Here is a 22,863-nt window from a genome sequence, read left to right as displayed (position 1 = left end):
ATGTAAACCCACCACCGACATTATTTTAAATATTTAATATTAATTATTCTCACATCACCGACTTTATTCTAAATCTTTTAGATCATTTATTATAAGTCTTTTATATCATTTATTGTTTCTCAATCTCTGCAGGTTGCTTCTGTTGGACTAAGATAAAGAATGTGGCGAGATCTGAGGGTAACATTACCACCTCCTCCTCCTTTCCAAACATTCTATGTCATCATCATGGCGCCGCTGCTGCTGGGACGCCCCCTCCCGATGCTCTCCCTAGGTTTATAACTGATACCAGGCTGATCAGAAATATTGATCGGCTGCCGGCCTCATGCACGATAGCCATGACAACCATTAGGGCAATGACGTAAAAGGCTGGCGACGTCGTTTGAACACCACGCTAGGAAAAGACTCGATCCATTGATGTGCTTTTGATACATTATTTGCATATTGGCGTCAGCCTCCAGTACCTCTTAAATAAATGTCCGGTTGATGATTGTAAAACAGTTAGAGTGTAAGTGATAAGGGAGATCTTTCAGGCTTTGTGAGCAATTGCGTAGGAGGCGACAGATAACTACGTCACAACTGCTGATTGATTTTGTGGAATTTGCAGGGCGCAAAAACCGTAGATATTCATCGTTTTTACAATAAAAAAGGTCTAAAACATAATACTATTAATATAAAATAGTACGATTAATCTTACTTTAAATACCTTAATGCTTAAAAACGATTTACGTAACATTATTACACATTGGCTTCAAGAAAAAATAATTAGTCTCTAGACATCAATATTATTGTCCAAAATTTCTCCAATACTTCCACTGTCATTATATAATTCATATTGGACTAACAGACTCCTATATTTTTGGCAGTGGCACCGCTGTTGCGAGCTGCAGCATGGTTTTATAATCATAAATTTCACGTTTATATCCCTAGTTAACTATTATCAATTTATTTGAAAATACGTAAATTCCAACGTGTGTGGACACTGGACTAGGTAGGCTGTGCATGGAAAGGAATGAGACCTTTTCTTTGTCTATTCCCAGCGCTCCCTCGCTGACGCAGGAAATGGCTAACAAAGCATAAATCGAGATACTAATAACAATAAAAATCATGATATTAATAATGATGATAATGATAATGATATCAAACCCTGTGATAAGAAATGATTGATGAAAAGTGGTCTTGTATGATTCATATCAGTGACTCATCAGAGGGAGGGACCCAAGTGATAACACAAAATCATATTTTGAGAGAAACAAAGAAATTCAAAATTCTGACAACTTACAATGAGACTAACTTCAGAATGGATCGGATATTTAAGTTGATGAAATTCGACTTCCCCAAACGCAAAGCACTTACAGAAAAAATATTACTTACTGAATAATGAGAATTTCTATTAAATACACGGACGAATAGTTACAATATTCATTACGCTTAAATTTAGATCAGCCTGAAAAACAGAATCGTATACAGGAACAGGTCAAGAGACATGACCAAGGTATGAGGGTATGAGGGACGAGAGGCCATGGCTGGCGCTCTGAGGGTTTAACAGACATGGCGTCAACATCTACCAGTCTTTCCTGGAAGAGGAAGGAAGGGAACATGTAATGGGGCCCAGCAGGACACTGGACCAGAGCCAGGACGGTGAGGAAACAATCGAGACTCGTGAGGACATGACTCAAGATACAGTGACTACACGTCTACCATGTTGATGGCTCCAGTTAACAACAGACAAAAGTCCCTTTTTAAAAAAAAAGCCAAGGTTTCAGTGAGACACTGAAAGACGATAAATAAGTAGAGACGTAAAGAGGAGACAAAGGATACACTTAACAGCCTCTGCTGATGCTTAGAAAATACTGATGTCACAGCGACCTACCTACCTTGAATGTTGGCAATGGCTACTGAAGGAGGAGGAGTCATACGACGCTGTGGCTTGCAGGTTACTACGGGGTCACACAAGCAGCCAGTTCTCCAGGACGCAAACTGAAGTTTTACCTATTGAAAGGAAAAGGAAATCAGCATCACGGAATTGGTCAACTGAGTGAAGTTATGAGGTTAGGTCACATTGTGAGAGCTGATTGGTGGAACCAGGTTCAGCACGGTTATGTAGAAGCTTACACACGTGATGGTAGTAGTTTACTGAAAGGGTAAACTCAGCCATTTGTGTAACTGGAGCAGACGAATATTAATATTCCGAGTCTGAAAAGGATTTCCCGCTTCTCAGAGTCAGACTTACTATGCATTAGATATGATAATACCAAATATGTTTACTGTGTTGACTGTAGGGGGAACATTACAGCCATCAAGGGAGAAGCTGTATTGGGGTTATTATAGGAAAGAGAAATGGAAAGGTAGTGTTTTTGAAAGCTTTAAACTTATTAAGTTAGTTACGTGTGATTCAGTGGGGTCGAACAAGAGATGGATCATGAGGATCAATTAAAAGATTGCAATATAAATTATGAAAGGCCAAGATGGAGACGCACTAGTGCTGAACTTCCCTTAATACATATACATACACATAATACGAAAAACTATATGTTCTGTACATCCCCCCAAGTTGTTATGACCACAGGTTGTCTGTCAGTAATACTAGGCTACACTTCCTTTCCACTTTATTTTTGGCTACACTTCCTTTCCACCATATCTTTTTGGCTACACTTCCTTCCCACTATAGTCTGACTGCAAGCATTTTTTTTTTCATAGTGTAGCTTCTTCAGTTCACTCTTACTGTACCATGTCATCCTCGCTTCCCACGCACTATGTGGTAACGGTAATTCTCGAACTTCAAGTCCACGCTCTGACGTCTGCCTATCTTTGACTCATCCCATTTCGCAACGCCTTCAGTTCCCCCCCCTCCACACCACCATGTTACACTCTCCACAGATTCTTGTACACGGTATATAACTGTTCTATAGTTCTTCCACATCACAACACAAGCGTCTGTTGTTCTCCACAACGTTACACCATAGTTTTTCGCAGCAGTACGGTATAAAGTTACATTTCCCCACATCGTGTTACAACGTCATGTAACACACAATGTTACACTTTAGGTCTTCCACATGATAGGACACCACTTTAAGTTTCCCCCACACCGTTGTACATCATCTGTAGTCCCCTCTCCCCCCACACTATGTTACAGCACTAGATTATCATGTCTATAATGGCTCCACTTGGTTAAACCTAATGCATGTAAATAATACACACAAGATTCTCCCGGTCTGAAATCCTCGGGGTCACGAAGCACCAGTCTCTTTAACCTAGTCCTGGTAGACACTGGTAGGAGTACACTATGCCCTGGGTCAGCACAGAGGCCGTGGGTGCAATAGGAAATGACGTGAAGAAAACTCAAGCCTCATTTTGTCACCATTTGAGAAGAAAATGACTGCCGAAGATCACCCTCCCCCGCTAGCCCGGTGTTATCTGCAAAAAGCAAGCAAGACATATTGCCGAGGACAGTGCTGCTTGGGCTCACAGTATGTGAAAAGGAACCATAAGTGACACGATCACAGATACATATGTATATATATACATATGTAAATGAGTTTTACACGTCTCGGTCTTCTTAGAAAAACAAGACACACATCCTTCCTTTTAACACGTATCCTGTCACACTGTCAATGTTTGGATGTGTCAGCTGGCTCATGTTCCAACACAAGTTATCAATTGGGAATATTTTTATCACATGGGAACAGAATTCATTTATATAGTTTGAACGAAGTGATAGAATCAGGTCAAAACAGAGAAAGACATAACAAGAAGAAGTTGACGATGTAAAAGTGAAATATTACCAAACAGATATCATTTCATGTACGAATAATTACTAAAACATATATAAATGTTGGCCTCGGTTGCTTAGGGAAGCACCACAATACAATAGTGTAAGCGTAGCGTATTATTATCTGCCGCTGGGGAGACACTAACACCATTTGCTGGCCTCCCGTCAGCTGCCTAACCTATCACACACCTCCAACAATCAAAATCCTAATTTTGCCATTACTTTTTTTCCCCCCCATCAAAATTGTTTGTTTATACATTCTTCTCCGCTTCAAGCTCCAACCTTGGATTTGCCTACATATAAAATGTCTCTTCACATTCTTACTTTTTAACGTCCAACTTAAGGATTTTTTTTTTTTTTTTATCGATTATGTGCATTTTTGTGCTGCTGCTGATGAATGGGTACTTGCATGAGGAGGTTCTTGTCATTTTTATTATGATTATTATACCAGGTTCAACGTGCTGTCAGTGGACTGAACCAGGGCATGTGTAGCATCCGGGGTAAACCATGGAAAGGCCTGCGGGGCCTGGATGTGGATAGGGAGCTAAAGTAATGCGTGTGAGCGGATGTGGCCTTCCTTCGCCTGTTCCTGGCGTTGCCTCGCAAACACTAGAAACTGTAAACAAATATGAAGGGAAGATTATCATTATCATTATTATTATTATCATTATTATCCCTGGAGTAGAACAGAAAGAATTTTACCTCCGACTTCTCTGCATGTCGTAGAAGACGAAAGGGGGCGAGAGTGAGGTGGTTGGAACCCTCTCCCCAATGTTTGAATTCTAATTTCTAAAAGAGGAAACTGGGGCCAGGCGAGGAGTGCTCATCCTCCTCGAAGACTCAGATTTGGGTGTCTGAATGTGTGGATGTAACCAAGATGAGAAGAGAGGAGATACTAGCAAAGGAGACAAAGGTGAGTGTTCAAACTACAGAGGCATAAGTTTGTTGAGTATTCCCCGTAAGATGTGTGCGAGGGTGGTAATTCAGAGGGTGAAGACATGTACAGGAGTATCAGATTGGGGAGGAGCAGTGTGGTTTCAGAAGTGGTAATGTGCGGATCAGGTGTATGCATTAAAGGATGTGTGTCAGAAATCAAAGGTGTAACGCGTGTGTACAGGGAGCGAGGACAGTGATTGGTTTCAAAGTGAATGTTGGTCTGCGGCAGGGATGCGTGATGTCCCCATGGCTGTTTAATTTGTTTGTGGATGGGATGGTAAGGGATGTAAATGCAAGAAATTTGTAGAAAGGGGCGAACGTGCAGTCTGTAAGGGATGAGAGGCCTTGAGAAGTCAGTTGTTGTTTGCTGATGACAGTATTGACGGTAAAATCGAGCGAGAAACTGCAGAAGTTGGTTACTGAGTTTGGAAGAATGTGTGAAAGGAGAAAGTTAAGAGTGAATGTGAATAAGGCTATTACGTTTAGCATGATAGAGTAACAAGTTAGTTGGCGTGTGAGTTTGCATGGAGAAAATGTGGAGGAAGTGATGAGTTTCGGATACCTGTAAGTGGACATGGAAGCGAATGGATTCATGGAAGTGGAAGTAAGTCAGTGTGGAAGAGGGGGCGAAGGTTCTGGGAGCGCTGAAGAATGTCTGGAAAGAACGTTATCTTGGAGTACGAAAATGGGTACGTTTGAAGGAAAAGTATTCCTAACAATGTTGTATGGATGCTAGGCATGAACTATATATAGGGTTGTGTGGAGGGTGAAAGTGTTGGAAGTGAAGTGTTTGAAGACAATATGTGGTGTGAGGTGGTTTGATCAAATAACTGATAAAAGCGTACGAGAGAGGCGTGGTAACAAAGAGAATGTGGTTGACAGAGCTTAAGAGGATGTGCTGCAATGGTTGGATATCTATAGAAAATGCATAAGGAAAGGCTGACAAAGAGTAGGGAACAAGGAAACAGGGGAGACCAAACTGGAAATGAGGAAATGGAGTGAAATAGATTTTGAGTGACTGGGGCCTGAATATGTAGGAGAGTGAAAGGCGTGCACGGGATAGAGTGAACTGGAACGATGTAATATATAGGAGTGGACGCGTTGTCAATGGACTGAATCAGGGCATGTAAAGCGTCCGCGGCTAACCATGGAAAGGTCTGTGGGACCTGGTGGTGGAGTGGATATCAGCGAATGAAACCTTTGTTCGCCTGCTACTCGCGCTAATTCGCTAACGTAGGAAACGGCGATCAAGTATGAAAGCAAATCATAATTATCATCAATCGTTTACCTGTGGCATCCAGGAACACTTCGCATGATATGAACAGATCACTAAAATACTGACCATCGAAGGGAAAAACACACAAAATGATTTCAGTATAGAGCAAGTATTCATCGTTGGTGGAAAGTCTAGCGAAACTAGATGCAGCAGCACCTCGTCATGTCGCTGCTCTGTACAGGATATCCTGTGACTATATTTTCTTCGTGATTCAAACCTAAAAATGTAGTGGGTTGTGACTGACTTACCAGATTCTGTCCTGACGTTATTAAAAAAGAAGAATTAACTTGCAATCGTAAATGAGATAAAAAAAAAAAAAAAAAGGGCGTCATTTCGTCACATTACGGGCCCGGAATGAGAAGGCTTCGGGCCCGCTAACAGCATTGTTTTATATTGCTATGGTTTCCGGCATTAGCGGGGTCCGCTCTTCTTATGGCCAGGCCAGCAGCACCAGCAGGATTTCCGCTCCTCTGCGTCGGGATAACGATATGCTCTGACGTCTGGTGACGGCGATGGGCCATGACAAAGTTTAAATGCAGAATATTCATTTACATACAAACAATACATCTAAGGGAACACGTATGCAATGCTGCAGCACATCCACCCACCACAGCACAGCATTACACCTCAACTTTCAAGACACAAATTACAAAATCCTTTAGAGAAATCAAAATGACATTTTATATCGCAATATACATTATAGACGAGTCATATTTACTAAGTAAAATTACATATAAACAATATCAGAATTAGAGTCTAGTATCAACTTTAACTGAATGCCATCAATTGCTTTAACTATACTTTAATTTACCAAAAACAAATTTGTTCTATAAAAAAAAACTTTGATAACTTTATTCATCAAGTCATCAGTTGGATGAGCCACCACAGCATAGTGTAGGTGTGGTGGGTCATGACGTGGAGCTGTGGTGGTGGTGGATGCGTCAGCCATGTTGGGTGATGTGGACCCCAGACGTGTGCTGGTTTTTTGTTAAAACGAATCTACCGTGATTCATGATCCAAATCCTGGGCTTATTCAGCACGATGAATAACACATTCAAGCTGAGTCTTAACTACCTCACTCACTCCCTCCTCTAGGCCTTTAAATAGTAACCACAGGACAGTTTAACAGGTAGTGTGTGAGAGGCTGTTCGGTGCCCCTGCTATAGAAATACGATCCTCAGCCCCTCACCTGAAAACCCCTAATGGTCTGCTATATTGCCCAGTCGTGATGACCCCTAATTGCCCAGCTACAAAAACAAGCCAGTCAGAATACCCTAACTGCCCAGCTACAAAAAAACAAGCCAGTTAGGATACCCTAATCGCCCAGCTACAGTAACAGCCTAGCCACTAACAATGAAGAATGACCTGATCCTCGACCCACAAACTCCGCCTAAAATGGCAATAACTGGCTTGTCATCAGACGCCAAAGGGTGGGTACACCACCTGACCCCAGCGCTGACCTGGTGGTGACCCCCACCACCACCAGGTCGATCGACCTCGATGTGGTTGAAGGTAGTTCAGACTCGACCTGAACCCCATTCATGGCTGGCGACCTCGTTCATGCCAGGATTAGAACAGCTCCAGAGCAATGGTGGTGGTGGCGAGGAGGATATGATATTCAGATATTTTCTTTTGATATTCAGATATTCTCCTTTGAAGATATTAAGACTCGAGAATTTACAGTTTTTTACACATTTGCGAAATGTGTGTAAAGTGTGGTTTGTGTCTCAATGCTTTCTAATTAGATGGCTTTCAGTGTTAATACTGATAAATATGTCTGGATTTTAATTAATAAACAAAACTGTAAGCAGGTAAGTCTGTTTAAAAATAGTAATTACATTAGTTTGCACAATGCTTTGTGTGGACGCCATCACACTAAAATCTGAATTAGATGTGTTTTATCCTGGAGAATCATCGCCAGTGAGTTTACTACCTATAAAAGCCAGAAGCCGAGGTCTTCATATATGCAAATGAGAATGTCTCACACATCAGTATCCTTCAAATGACAGAAAAGTGATCTCTGCGGCGCCGCCATCTGAGGAGTCATGCTTACCCTTAAATAAACCATTAACTTCTATGTTTTATGGTTTACATATTCACTTACCTGTAAACCAGATGGCCTTCAGATGAATATAAAAAAATAAGTCGAAGATAAATGCAGATTTTCTGTCCCACACACACACACACACACACAGTTTGTTTACGTTCGTTCACTCTGGTGGCCAAGTTGTTAACTAAAGAAAAACTTTGTATTAATTACTTTTAAGTTCTTTACTCACTATTCTATCACTGAAAATATAGTACATTTTGTATAACAGATGTATTAAAAAGACTTTATTTAGCATAACTATATAAATATTTCTTGAAATGTAATATTATGTAAATTTTTTAACTTAATTTATGATTTTTTTCTTTTGCGTTTTTTATCATCTGAATTTATTCAATATGTTTTCGACCAGTGATTATTACTTTGACTCTGGCGGCCTTAATGATCATAGATATACTCTATATAACCACCTAATCAAGAGTATTTCTCATTTATGAATATGTTATGGGCAAGATTTTCAAGTGGTTTTAAGCACACTGACAGATCCTGCGACCGCTTTCAATTATCTTCCAAAGCTTTAGCTGTGTAGTGAACCTTGTAATGTCGAGATTAATATTATTCAATGCCTATGATCTATAATCTTTCTTCCTCCAGTGTAATGTACATACAGTTTTGTAATCATTTAATTCTCTGTCCTTCGAATGGCAAGTTGATGTTCTACGCTGACTCTGGTAACTTTGACCATAGAGTCTACGGTAATTAAACCTTATTGCAGTAGGTGGTTAACACTGTGGTAAATAAACCTTTGCTAAATGTGTACATGGCCTCACTCCCTCTTTACAGAGGAAATGGCTGCCGTACTCGCCATTACTACGTGGTAAAACAGAAGAAATCAGATGGATTGTAAAACTAATCTTGTTCATCACAGGATCTTCCGACCTCAGAACATATGACCATACTGCTTTTATTTTTTTTTTTTGGATGAAAGATAAACCATCAGTGCTTTTTAGTATTTTTATTTGAAAGATTAAGTATTACATCTTCATGTACTTAACCACATACGGTAAAGCCACAAAAAAGTAAAGGAATGAACAAGATAATTCCTAAAGTGTACAAATCACTGTGTTAATACAGATGTGAAAACCACAACAAACATGATCAGTATACACAACCCTGTGTGCATATATATGTCTTGTGTACAAGGGTGACTATTAGATGTGCATTTCCGCATATCTTCACACTTACACGTATATATGTGTGTTGTGGCAAGCATGTGTGTTTGTATATATAAGCACGTGTATGTTTTACAAAGGAAAAAGCCACGTCATACACTAATCAATGTTAAGTTCCCCCAATGTCTTAGACCGAAGTGGTTCATCTATACAGAGGGGAATGTTAGAAGCAAATCAATAACCCTTAGAATTAGACTTAGATGACTTTGAGTTATGTTCTGAGGCTTCTTACAAAGAGAGGTAATCTATTCTGTGACTTTATGGCGATCATAAAAAATATCTAAACTTCCCAAAGAGGATGATGATAGTAAACCAGCTGCTCTCTGACTCCTGGCAAGAGGTGGATGTGCTCTAGGCCTTACAACCTTCCTCCCTCCATGGCTCGCTCGCCGTGCAAACCAAACAAGCAATGTAGAGCAAGCAGAGAGCAGGTCTGATGGGTTGTATGGTGTCCTAAAAATTCTTACCCCCCCTCCCTCACACAGGGTTTCCTACTGGTACAAATATTCAAAAGTGGTTTTGTGGAACACTGAACTTTGTACTGGCAATGATGTTTTGGTACTGTGTGTGTGTGTGTGTGTGTGTGTGTGTGTGTGTTGATGAAATATATGTGCATCACAACAATTGAAAAAAAAAAGAAGTAACTTTCTATCTTGACATGAATTTTAAAAGGTATTCCTGTACATGCATAGCCTAACATCGAAGTTTGACAACAAAGTCCACGCACTCACAATGGAGAAAAAAGGTATTCTTAAACATTAAATTCTTATCATAGATTACTCATTTTTCAAATTTTTAACGAGTCGGTGCAAAACATTATGTTAACGTATATAACATGTACACAATTCAACTTACTGGCAATACATACATTCATTACTTATTTTACATTTGGTAGTAATATATAATTTACAAAATTTTGCTCAATTTCAGCCAATCAGAAAAGGGCATCTGAGAGAAAAAAAGGGGAGGGGCCAGAGCAAGGCGTGTCTCACTCCTACTCGTGCGCTGATTGGCTGGAGGGATGGTTGAATGGTGGGACACGCAAGGCTCCAAGAGAACCATCACCTTATTGGCAGTTATGATCCAGGCTCATAAATGACGGCTTCTCATTGGCTAAAACCTAAATCAAAAAGAGCTGTTTGACCAAGAGGACAGAAACCTCCCCAGTCGTGACCTGGCGTGACCCAGATAAACGACCGTGACCTGGCGTGACCCCAGAGAAACGGCCGTGACCTGGCGTGACCCAGAGAAACGATCGTGACCTGGCGTGACCCAGAGAAACGGCCGTGACCTGGCGTGACCCAGAGAAACAACCGTGACCTGGCGTGACCCAGAGAAACGGCCGTGACCTGGCGTGACCCAGAGAAACGGTTGTGACCTGGCGTGACCCAGAGAAACGACCGTGACCTGGCGTGACCCCAGAGAAACGGCCGTGACCTGGCGTGACCCCGAGAAACGGTTGTGACCTGGCGTGACCCAGAGAAACGACCGTGACCTGGGGTGACTCCAGAGAAACGATCGTGACCTGGCGTGACCCAGAGAAACGGCCGTGACCTGGCATGACCCAGAGAAGCGGTCGTGACCTGGCATGACCCAAAAGAAGAGAACCTAACACTTTTGAATTGAAGAATGGATACAATCGAATCGTTAGTACAAATGTATATATATATATGACCAGGTCCCAAGCTGAGGAGAGCTTCGAAGTCGACATGTTGGGTATATACAAGGAATACAGTGCAAAAACACATGATGATGTTATTGCTGGCATACATTCTACTGCTCTATGTGAGGGCAAGACCAACAACATGGAAGACGATGCTATAATGATAAAAGTCATATAGTTCACTACTCCACTAAGGTCAACAGTTGTCTTGTATGGCATTTTACGACTCTCTATACACGGAGACCCTTTTTTTTTTTTCAATAGTCTAAAATAAACTATCCAAGTCACTTAAGATCTATCGTCTTTGGAAGACCCTGCTGGCATCAATGAAACACCTTGGTCCCAAAAAAAAGGTACTAGCTATGTTCAAAGATTTGATAGGTATTTTTTATAACAAGATGATAAGAGGCTCCTCACTCACACTTCTACTTAGATTATCTACCGTTTTTTGATATGCAAAAAAGAAGTATGCTACAATATGGAAGACAATTTGGAAGCCCTTCACAAATTCATCTTACCTAGTCATTGCATTCGAGGTGGGCCCCCTCAGACGCTCCTTATCATTGCTCAGTACTGATAAAAGATGAAAAAACAACACGAAAGGTTCATCCTCAGACAACAGATAATCCAATCATTCCAAACTCCCAAAGTTTTAAGCGCTTAGTAAAATACTCAGGGTTGAATCCCATTATAATGGGCAAAGGAATCTATATAAAAAACAAAACAGTGAGGAAGATGTTATCAAGGCTGACATTCTGTCTCTTATCAGTACTCATCAGTAACTTGGAGGGGCCAGGAGCCACTTACGAGTGCAACTACAAATTATTCCGGTAATATTAAACATCAATAAGATAGACGTTACCATACAAGCATAATATGCATATGGTTCACAAACATCAATACTGCTCGTTACTAATTCAATTGTCAGCTGCAAAAAAAAAATATATCTTGCAACAAAGTCTACAATTTTTTTTTTTGGTTTTGTTTTCATAGTAAATGTATATATTTATATATACATATGTGAGGATCACAGCAAATTATTTTACACAATTACAACAAAATTAGTTACAAACAACTTTATCTTTCAAAGGTCAATAAATCGCTGACAATATTTCTGTGCATGTCCTGTTGATATACTTCAAGAACCAGAGTTCCTGCAAAGCAATATGAACTCGCTGGCCTCTTCTACTTTCCCTAAATCTTACAGAGAATGTCTACTAAAATCCCTAAAAGCCATCGAGGGGCCAAAAAATATCTCTTATCTCTTTTCTTTTCTTTAACAACAAATACATCATCAACCTCCATCTCATTTCCATGTGTGGTTCTGTCCTGTCTCCATATGGACACGAGGCAAAGTCCCGTCTGACACACGGCATGACAGAAGGCGTCTGTCTTCTGTCACAGCTAAACCACAAGTGACAGCTCAGGGCTTCCCAAAACATCATCATAGACTGGGCTATATCATAGCACAACAGGGAAGGGGGACACCACACCACCAGGCATCATCATCTGCATAACACAGCATCAATTCCTAGGTTGTGTCCAATACAAAGTTTCTGCTGTGTTGACGGCAATTTGGGAGCCACCATTAGAGCTACGGTTCATTGTCCTTACAAGATCAAAATATTGTACGTATATACAGATGTGAATTTTGACGACTTCATTCGCAAGTCATATCACAAAGATACATAGCGTTTGCCACGTCTTGATACCTCTATGGTTCAACATTCAGTTTAATACAGATTTTTAATAATGAACACGTACTAGAAATCTACAATTGGTACGTCTGTGGTTCAACATTCAATTCAATACAGTTTTAATAATGAACACGTACTAGAAGTCTACAATTGGTACGTCTGTGGTTCAACATTTATCAACAGGTTTAATACAGATCTTTAATCATATTGAACACGTAATACAAATCTACAATCTCTTCTTTTTTCCCCCCATGGACACCAGACACCGAGCTCTTCACATGGAAGGGTAGATACGAGGCATAACCTCACGGTCGGGGTAGATGGTGTCATGCAGCACTGATGACCCCTGGTGATGGGACGCCCCGCCCCGCCCAGCGCCCCGCCCAGCGCCCCGCCCTTTTAAGCTTGTCCGGGCACTGTGGTCGTCGTGCCCTGTGGCTGCCGCTCATTCCCCCTTCAGGTCGTGGAGCACCTGTCTGGTGTAGTTCTCTCTACCTCAGGGGGCTTGTCCCTGCCGGGTGATGTAACACTAGAGGAGGAGGAGGAGGAGGAGGAGGAGGAAAGGGAAGGTGGGTGGGTGTTGGGTATGCTGCAGACGCGAGGTGGGGGGGAACTCTCTACACTGCTGTGGCCTCCTCGTAGTGGCCTCTGAACTTGTTCTTCAGTGCTTCGATATCAACCTCTGGACGCGTGATGGCTAATAATCTCTGTAGAGAAGAAGAAGACGGGAAAAGACATTTTGATATCTGGTTCGTTAACGCTAAGACAAATACAATTTCTAGGCGTACACGGATGCTGGATGGTCTTATTAAAGTGCCTGATAAAGGATTGTCTATAGGGAAATGACATGAGCTGAAACAATATCTTAATATCAGTTAAATAACACATAGAAAATGATCTTTAGTTAAATGACAAAGACGGTGACAGCAGAAGCAGGAACGTTAATATTATACTTTCACCCAAACCAGGTACAATATACAGTTGGATTGAGTCTGCCCTTACAACAGTCTGGGACCGATAGGTTCCTCAAGAACCTTCTGGGAGAAATTCTCGTCCGTCCTTACCTCCTTCCAGGTTCCAGAGTGAGGTGTGGTGATGAACTTGAAGATGGCATAACCTGGGATGCAGGTCATGGAGGATAATGCCATGAGCCATCCCACGAAATGAGTCCAACCGGGGAATTCGTAGTCCACGTACTTCGGGGGTGACCACATGATCACGTTGAACATGAACACACTCTGCAAGGAAGGGAGAACGGTAGGTAGCTTGAAGCTGAGGATATAACCACAGTCAGACGGAACTCCTCTTCAAAAATGAGGTAAAGTTGTCTTTATCTAACTGCAGCCACTGTCAACTTACAACAGACCAAGGCACTTTGTGTGTGCGAAGACATGTGTATCCCAGGTACATCTTCTCCACACTATACATACAGCAGGTTGATACGCGCCTCAACCTACAAGCATCATCAAGTTGTTACTTCTCAAACGTTCCAGCGGGACGAATACCTCACACAAGAGTTACCTCACCTGGTGCTTAATATTCTGCGAACCCCAGACCCTCACTCAGCCCAACCTGTCGTATCCAATTCTCTCCGTATCACAGCAGAACCTCAAGGAACTTTGGTCGTTCGTCAGAGACTTTCCTTATCGTAAGCGGCAATGAACGTGACTTAAACTTGGCCTCCGACGACAAGAGCTATTTTCAACAGACCTGCTCGCATCAGAAGCACTGGAAGGTTGTACAACCTAAAACTTTAAGTCATATATACACAACCTGCTCTTCATGTCCACTCTGACTCGGTTTGAAAACTGCTACTGTGTTTGCCAAGTTCCTTGTTGCAATCCAGACATGCATAACGAAAGCAAGGACTCTACCATGAGTGACCAGCCTCGCTGGTTCCTGACATGTGAGTCCTATATCCCACCTGGGTTACGAGGGTGTCGCTGCACACTGGTGAACACCACTGTATCATTTGATGTAAAGCAACTTGGACCTCACATAACGTGGGGATATATTGTCCTGTGCACAACACACACTATAAGGCACTCTCATACATTCACCCTCATGTCTTGGCCTTCAAGAACCCCAGCCCTCATACATTCATCCTCATGTCTTGGCCTTCAAGAACCCCAGCCCTCATACATTCATCCTCATGTCTTGGTCTTCAAGAACCCCAGCCCTCATACATTCATCCTCATGTCTTGGCCTTCAAGAACCCCAGCCCTCATACATTCATCCTCATGTCTTGGCCTTCAAGAACCCTAGCCCTCATACATTCATCCTCATGTCTTGGCCTTCAAGAACCCCAGCCCTCATACATTCATCCTCATGTCTTGGTCTTGAAGAACCCCAAGCATATTTCTTGGGTATAGGAAGCAAGTCTGCTCTCCCAGTAGATGAACAAAACATACCCACACAAGTGGTGGTGCTTCATCCAACCTCTCGTAGGCAGTGGACAGGACTGCAACACCTTGAGCCCCTGGTCACCAAGGAAGGCCTGCAGGTGGTGGGGTGGTATAAAGGGCTCTCTGGAAGCCACTGGAGCACCACAAACACTCGCAACAATCAGGCCAAAATACCAAAGCTCTTATGAATGGTTCTCTCAATCCCGGTTCACCACATAGCTGTAAATGACTGAGCTGGACCAACCACTTTTGAAACGACATTGGAATATCGAGGGGGAATATGGTCGTCATATCCACCTCGTCACCACTGGAGGGAAAACAGGCGGGGAAATAACCAGCTTCCAGCGTGTTTTCCTAAAAAAAAGGTTACATTACAGTCTCAATCTCAAGTGGTCATCTGTCGTGAACGTCTGGGATCAAATTAGACCACTGGCTGTACAGGTTCCTGTGAAGGTGTGTGTGTGTGTACGTAGCTGACGAAGACCAATTGTCGGTCCTGAAATGACTAAAGGGGTGGGTTGCTCTGGACTCGATCTAACTAAAGACACTAAACCACCTGGGTTGAAACAAAGACAGGACATAAAAAGTTCGTCAGATACGAATCTTACAATCTATTGCCATGTTAATCAACCACACTGTTCTACTCTTTATATTAATCCTTATCTCCAGTTGTCTTGTCTCTGGTACTATCAAAAGTTCCTTCAATAGTTCCACCTGTGTACGTAACACACTAATAAAAAAAGATGCTTATAAAAGAGTCAAATTTCTTGCATTTTTTTTTTCATCTGAACATCCTTATCTTTTTTTTTTCTGACAGATCAAACAGATGGTAACTACATTCATGACCCCACTCTCCTCCATGATCTTATTATCACACCAGAGAGGTTCTAAATGTCTCATTGCTGGTCAATATTCACATACAAAGTAAACTTCTCTGTTACAGTGCAGGAATTTTCCCCCTGTTGATTTATCTATTCCTTAATACTACACTGTCATATCTACTACACCATAATACACTGCCACATCTACACTACCTTAATACACCTTCACATCTACTTCACCTTAATACACTGTCACATCTACTACACCTTAATACACCTCACATCTACTTTACCTTAATACACTGCCACATCTACTACACTTTAATACATCCACCTTAACACACCTCACATCTACTTCACCTTAATACACCTCACATCTACTTCACCTTAATACACGTCACATCTATTACACATTAATACACCTCTACATCACCTATCTTCATTATGCTCATTTCTTTCACACGAACTAAGCAACCCAGTGGTTATCCTTCCACAGTGGGGATCACCGTCACTCACACACACTGTCAACACTAGCACGCCTTTTATGACACAATATCAGAAGAAAGAAGAAGAAAATCCACCAATCCATTTCTTCAACACTTATCAATAGCCTCAACTCCACTGGGACCAGTTAACCTCCACCCTCCTCCGTGCCCCAGAGGAGGAGGAGGGCGCGGGGGGAGAGCAGCGGTGGCAGCGGAGGAGGCGGAGGTGGTGGCAGTGGTGGGTGGGTGGTACTCACGAAGCAGATGACGGGGGTGATGAACATCCAGCAGAACTTCCACCAGAAGATCGGGTAGTAACCGATCATCTCCTTCACGTTGTCGTACCACTTGTTTGCCCCATAACCCCAGCCGATGGCCACGCACTCGAACATAATCAGGAAGATGAGGCACATTCCAGAGGCTGCGTACGAGTCCAGTACCTGGAACACGTACATGCCGCCCTGCAAAAGAACGTCAAGTTAGTAGCAATTCAGAGACCGCGGCTTTCTGGCGACGAATAACATAATGAATTGATTGTTTAACTGCAGGGGCCACCTTTCAATGGGGAAGGGTGGGGCTCCTAGGCTGCGCTACGATCAGTAGCAGGGGGAAACGGCCTCGATATACAGTCCATAGAAATGAACCTACACAGCAGAAATCACAACACAATCCACATCGACATATCTTCTCAGAAACACAACCTACTCACAACAGCTGACCAACACACACACACACACACACACACACACCCTACGTACGTGAAGATCTCATGTCCAGCATCTTGCAAGGGTCAACACTCACACTGAAGATATCCCCCAAGTTCACTACTCATAAACCAACTGCATCCTTCCACTATCCTCAACCTTCACAACCAGCTGACCAAACTCCTCCTAACCCCACCATCTCTAACAACAAACTAGTCTCCCATCCTCATTACCTTACATTTACATGAGTTGAATTTCATCAGTCATTTATCAGACCAACTTTGGAGTTTGTCTGGGTCTCCTTGCAGGATAATACAGTCCTCCATGACTTTTACCTCCCTCATGACTTTGCCATCATCCGCAAACATATTCAAGTAGAAGTCCAATCCTTTCCAGAGATTCGTTTACATATAACGAGAAGAATATTGGTTCCGGAACAGATCTCTGAGGCACACCACTGGTGACTTAAACCCATTTCCAGAAGGCTTTCCCGATATGCTCCCCTTGTTCCTTCCATCCGGTAAGATAATCTTCCATCCATCGAAGTACTCTTTCACATATTCCTTCCTGAAGATCCAACTTCTTAACCAGCCTCCTATGAGGCAGCAAAGTGTCAAATGCTTTCAGGCAGTCCAGGTATAGACAATCCATCCAGCCTTCTCTTTCATATAAAATGGAGCTCACTCTCTCGTAGAAATCTGAGAGATTCGTTACAAACGACCACATTTCCATGTTGAGTCTCACTCAGGAACCTTCTCAAATGCAACAAGTCATCGATTCGCTTTCTAATCATCTTTTCCCGATACTACATAGACCAAGTTCGTCAGGGAAACTTGGTCTTCAGTTCACCAGTAGTTTCTCTTGAAATTCCTTCTTATAAAGAGGTGTGGTTAACCTCTGCCATTCTCAACACACTTCTAACCCTTCTTCGAGCAACATATCAAGTGGTTGAGCAAGTGTATTCGTGAAATATCTTCAGCTTCTATGGTGGGATTTAATCTGGGCCATGAGTCTTACATGGGTCAATATGCTTTAGGATGATGTAATGACCTAATTTTACAGTACGGGGAGGGAGTTCTACAGTCGTGGGGCCCCCACCTCTTGTACTGTACGGGGAGGGAGTTCTACACTCGTGGTGCCCCATCTCTTGAACATCCTCCACCATCTTACATCTTCTTAAATTCATGTATACAGTCTACATTAAACATGTCTTCAGTCTTTGCATCCTATTCATCCACCACTCATATTCGCATCTTTTTTTAACAAGTTTCTTACTTAACATTGTGAATATATATATATATATATATATATATATATATATATATATATATATATATATATATATATATATATATATATATATATATATATTCTCTCCAGCTTATGAGGGTACGTGACACCTGAGTGAGAGCCATGAATCATCCATGAATCAGCAGAGGTTTCACAACTGATGAATTTTAATCTCATCTTGGCCTGAGGGTTAGGCTAACTGGCTGCCACACACATAGTGCCGGGTTCGATTCTCAGGTACAGTAGTAAATGGATTATATTAGATATGTGTATATGGTTAACACACATATAAATATATATATATATATATATATATATATATATATATATATATATATATATATATATATATATATATATAGATAGATAGATAGATAGATAGATATAGATATAAACTTCACGTTTTCCTTTATCACTTCTAACTAATCAGTAACTCAGTTTACCCCTATTTATGATGCATGAGCCAAATTCTTCACGTAACTCAGATCTGCCTATTTCACTAGGCATGATTACCCCTAATTTCATAGTGTATGGTCCATTTTCTTGAAGCTACTCAGTTTCCCCCTATTTTATGACGCATGATCCAATTCCTTCAAAAAGTCTACGCAATGGTTATGATCATACCCCCCCACCTCCAATCTGATATCATACAGGTTATGTTACAAGTCATGCATACCCACTCGTATTCTATATTCAGACTAGTAAATCCAGTATATATATATATATATATATATATATATATATATATATATATATATATATATATATATATATATATATATATATATATAGTTTTTCTTTCCCTAATTACCTACGTGTAACTAACCGAGTGTCTGGCCCCACTAGCATGTTTACAAAACAGATTTAATCTCTTTACATAAATATAAAAAATGGGAAGTGTGGACTCGCGTACAAAACAATATTATCATCCACTTTGTCACTCAGTGAGATGTGGTCCCACAAGACATCCTCCTACGCTGCCATGGCCACTATGTTTGCTCTGTTCTGCCCTACACACTACCAATGACTTGTCGTACGGAAGACATATTGTAACGTTTGAGGAAAACCCTTTTTAAATCCACGTATAATTGACCCTCAGCGCCACCACAGCCCATAATGACTGTACTCCCTCGTTAAGGGCACATTAAGGGGAAACATCGTAACCCTTAAATAGACACACTTTCAGTTATGTTTACAAACGAACGCCAGAAACACCATTGTGGTATCTTTTCGCAACCTGGTTATTCAAGTGGACTCGCTTTAACAAGGACAGAAGCAGCTGGACGACTTGGCTGGCTGCAGAAAGATTAAGTTATAGGTTCGTCAGCTCTTCCTTCTGTACCTTAAACAAGAATTCTCTGGTTTTCAACCATTCTTCCATGAGGAAGAACTGGCTTCAATACCTCCTGGAAAAGGTATTCCAACACCAGTGATGTCTATACGGCGTCAGATCTCCTCTTGGCCAGACCTGGATCCTGAGCAGCAAGCTACCAAGGTCTTCGTTCATCTAGTTTCAGGAGTGAAGCAGGAGTCTCCCCATTTGATGACGCCCCGCGTCATGATGACGTGCAGCCGGGAGGTGACGTGGACCTCTTCAAGAGCATTCTGTAGGATGAGAGCTTCCCCTTTTAGGTGTGTGGAATTTCTTGCGTTTTACTTAAGAAGAAAATCTGGTGAGTGTGCACTGATGAAGTCTGTAGGCCAAGCTGGATAGCCTCTTCTGCCTACCCTTCTTCAGGTAACTGTCCAGTCCTGACCTTAACTGTATCTCATTTTGGAATATTCCTCAGTGGTTACTTTACGTTAATGTGAACATCCCCTCACATGTTGTAATGGCTCTTTGTTTCTGGAATGACTCTTTCATCCTTGTGTCGAGGATGACCCACTTCATCTTTAAAATGAGTGCGTCACATTGCAATCTTTTGCTTAGGATATTCCACTTCATCCTCGTGGTGAGGACGTCCCACTTCACGCTCGTGGTGAGGATGTCCCACTTCATCCTTGGGGTGAGGATGTCCTACTTCATCCTCGGGATGAGGATGTCCCACTTCATCCTCGAGGTGAGGATGTCCCATTTCATCCTTACGTGAAGGATGTCCCACTTCATCCTTACATGCAGGATGTCCCACTTCATCCTTGTGCTAAGGATGTTCCACTTCATTCGCAGACCACAATAAAGAACTCTTCGAAGCTCTCACTTCCTTTCCTCACGTTATCCTATGACCGTGGATCTCCAATTGGAGAGTCAGGACCAGGTGTGGGGAGCCTCTGGAATTACTATCATTTGAAGGGATTCAGTTTCCTGGCAGCTCACTTCTTGAGCCATACATCTTGCATGGTTATACCAAAGGCTACTTCGACTTTATTCCTTACGGTGATGCAAGAGTTATGTCGTACAGTCTTCAATCGTTTTTCTTTTCTAGACAGAAGGTCCCTCTAGCCAGTGATATTCCAGGCTTGTGCTGGAACCCTACGACCGTCTTACTTTCTGAAGAGGAGGATTTTTACTTTTTTCCAGAAGCTGCTGGTGTTCCAGACTGGCATGGAACACCTGTCACCGCCTTTTCTGGACAGAAGGGCCTTCCAGAAGCTGATGGCACTTCTGTCTTCGATGGAACCCTCTGCCGTCTTTTCTCCTCAAGAGGAGGAATTTTCCAGAAGCTGATGGCTTTCCAGACCGGCATGGAACCTTGTGACCGTCTTGTTCACCAGATGTCCACGATCCTCACACGGCAAAATCCTTATATGCTTTTCCATCCTTCAAGATCCTCTGTCTCCTGAAGACTGGCTCATCCCTTCTATCATTTCTCTACATTGGCAAAAAAAATATATTAATCTTTCAAGCTGAAATGCATGTGTCAAAAGCTATGCAGAAAGGGTTAATACCAGACGAAAATTTATACACACAAAAAATAACAGAAATATCAAGATGGGGAGAAAAGGGAAAATATTATCCGATGAGTAAAGGACAAAAAAGAAAGTTACATAGAGTTACATATGCACACAGACCAAAGAAAGTTACATAAAGTTACATATGCACACAGACCAAAGAAAGTTACATAAAGTTACATATGCACACAGACCAAAGAAAGTGACATAGAGTTACATATGCACACAGACCAAAGAAAGTGACATAGAGTTATATATGCACACAGACCAAAGAAAGTGACATAGAGTTACATATGCACACAGACCAAAGAAAGTGACATAGAGTTACATATGCACACAGACCAAAGAAAGTGACATAGAGTTATATATGCACACAGACCAAAGAAAGTGACATAGAGTTATATATGCACACAGACCAAAGAAAGTTACATAGAGTTACATAATATACACAGACCACAAAGGCCCATGTGAGGTGGTGTGGCCTTAACCCACACTTAAAGAGCGAGACGCCAGAGGAAAACACCAGCTGAACTGACACCTAAGTGAGAGGAAGATAACACAAGATCAACCCATTTACGGAAGACCTGGAGAACAGGCCAGTGTGTGTGTGTGGGGATCAGTCATCCACAAGACCCACCTCAGTGACGCAGGACAAGCCGATCAGGTAGGAGAGGACGCATACGATGGCAATGAACGTCTCTTTGTACTTGCGAAGGTACTTCGGCCACTCGTCAGAAACGGCCGTGATAAAACCTTCGATGGTGCAGAACTGGAGGAAGACAAAGGGCACCGCCGTTACTTGGAGGGTTTTATCATCTGAGTCCAATGTATGTTAACGTAGATTATGTGCAGGCGTGTTTCAAGGGGGGGGAACTTAAACGTTAATACTCAGATATGAATGGCCTGTACCTCTGTATGATGAGGCTGTAACTGTATGATGAGCTGTAACTGTATGATGAGCTGTAACTGTATGATGTGCCTGTATCCTTGTATGATGAGCTGTAACTATATGATGAGCCTGTACCCTTGTATGAAGTGCCTGTATTCTTGTATGATGTGCCTGTATCCTTGTATGATGAGCTGTAACTGTATGATGAGCCTGTATCCTTGTATGATGAGCCTGTACCCTTGTATGATGAGCCCGTACCCTTGTATGATGAGCCTGTACCCTTGTATGATGAGCCTGTACCCTTGTATGATGAGCCTGTACCCTTGTATGATGAGCCTGTATCCTTGTATGATAAGCTGTAACTCTGCATATTATCATTCAAAATATGAGTTTTCTATCTCTCGACATGTCCTTCCCTTCCTCTATGTACAATGTTGAACTGAATTTCTTGTGCTTGTTTACCTGTCTATTTATGATTACCCCACGACCAATTTCCCTGAGTCCTGGAATTACCCAGGGCCTTTTTCCAGAGGCTCCAGCAGCCCTAGCCTGCGCTACTTCCAGTAGCAGGTAAATATCCGCTCCTTTAATGTGAGAAGTTCTCATGTGTGTGTATGTGTGTGTATGTGTGTGTGTGTGTGTGTGTGTGTGTGTGTGTGTGTGTGTGTGTGAAATATGAGACTCGAGGATAAGGCTCAAGTATCACCACCCACTCAAGTGTTAGTCTTAACCGAGTGTCGAATGCATGAGGGCGACCGTG

The 22,863-nt window shown here is 42.0% G+C and overlaps 1 protein-coding gene across 1 annotated transcript in view; it reads right to left on the bottom strand.

Moving 5' to 3' along the window:
• Nucleotides 1–11,889: 11,889 nt before the first annotated feature.
• Gat (GABA transporter) overlaps nt 11,890–22,863 on the bottom strand; it is a 103,019-nt gene continuing 92,045 nt past the window's right edge. Inside the window, exons 11-14 of the mRNA XM_071666852.1 lie at nt 21,852–21,983; nt 16,589–16,792; nt 13,685–13,858; nt 11,890–13,327 (exon numbers count right to left, since the gene is read on the bottom strand). Of these exons, the coding sequence (XP_071522953.1) occupies nt 13,238–13,327; nt 13,685–13,858; nt 16,589–16,792; nt 21,852–21,983 (600 nt within the window). The 3' untranslated portion in view covers nt 11,890–13,237. The remainder of the gene's footprint in view (nt 13,328–13,684; nt 13,859–16,588; nt 16,793–21,851; nt 21,984–22,863) is intronic.

The sequence above is a fragment of the Panulirus ornatus genome, chromosome 11 (assembly GCF_036320965.1).
Source record: "Panulirus ornatus isolate Po-2019 chromosome 11, ASM3632096v1, whole genome shotgun sequence".
NCBI classification, from domain to species: Eukaryota; Metazoa; Arthropoda; class Malacostraca; order Decapoda; family Palinuridae; genus Panulirus; species Panulirus ornatus.
The sequence above is the reverse complement of the archived record's forward strand: the minus strand, read 5'-3'. Positions and strand labels throughout refer to the sequence as shown.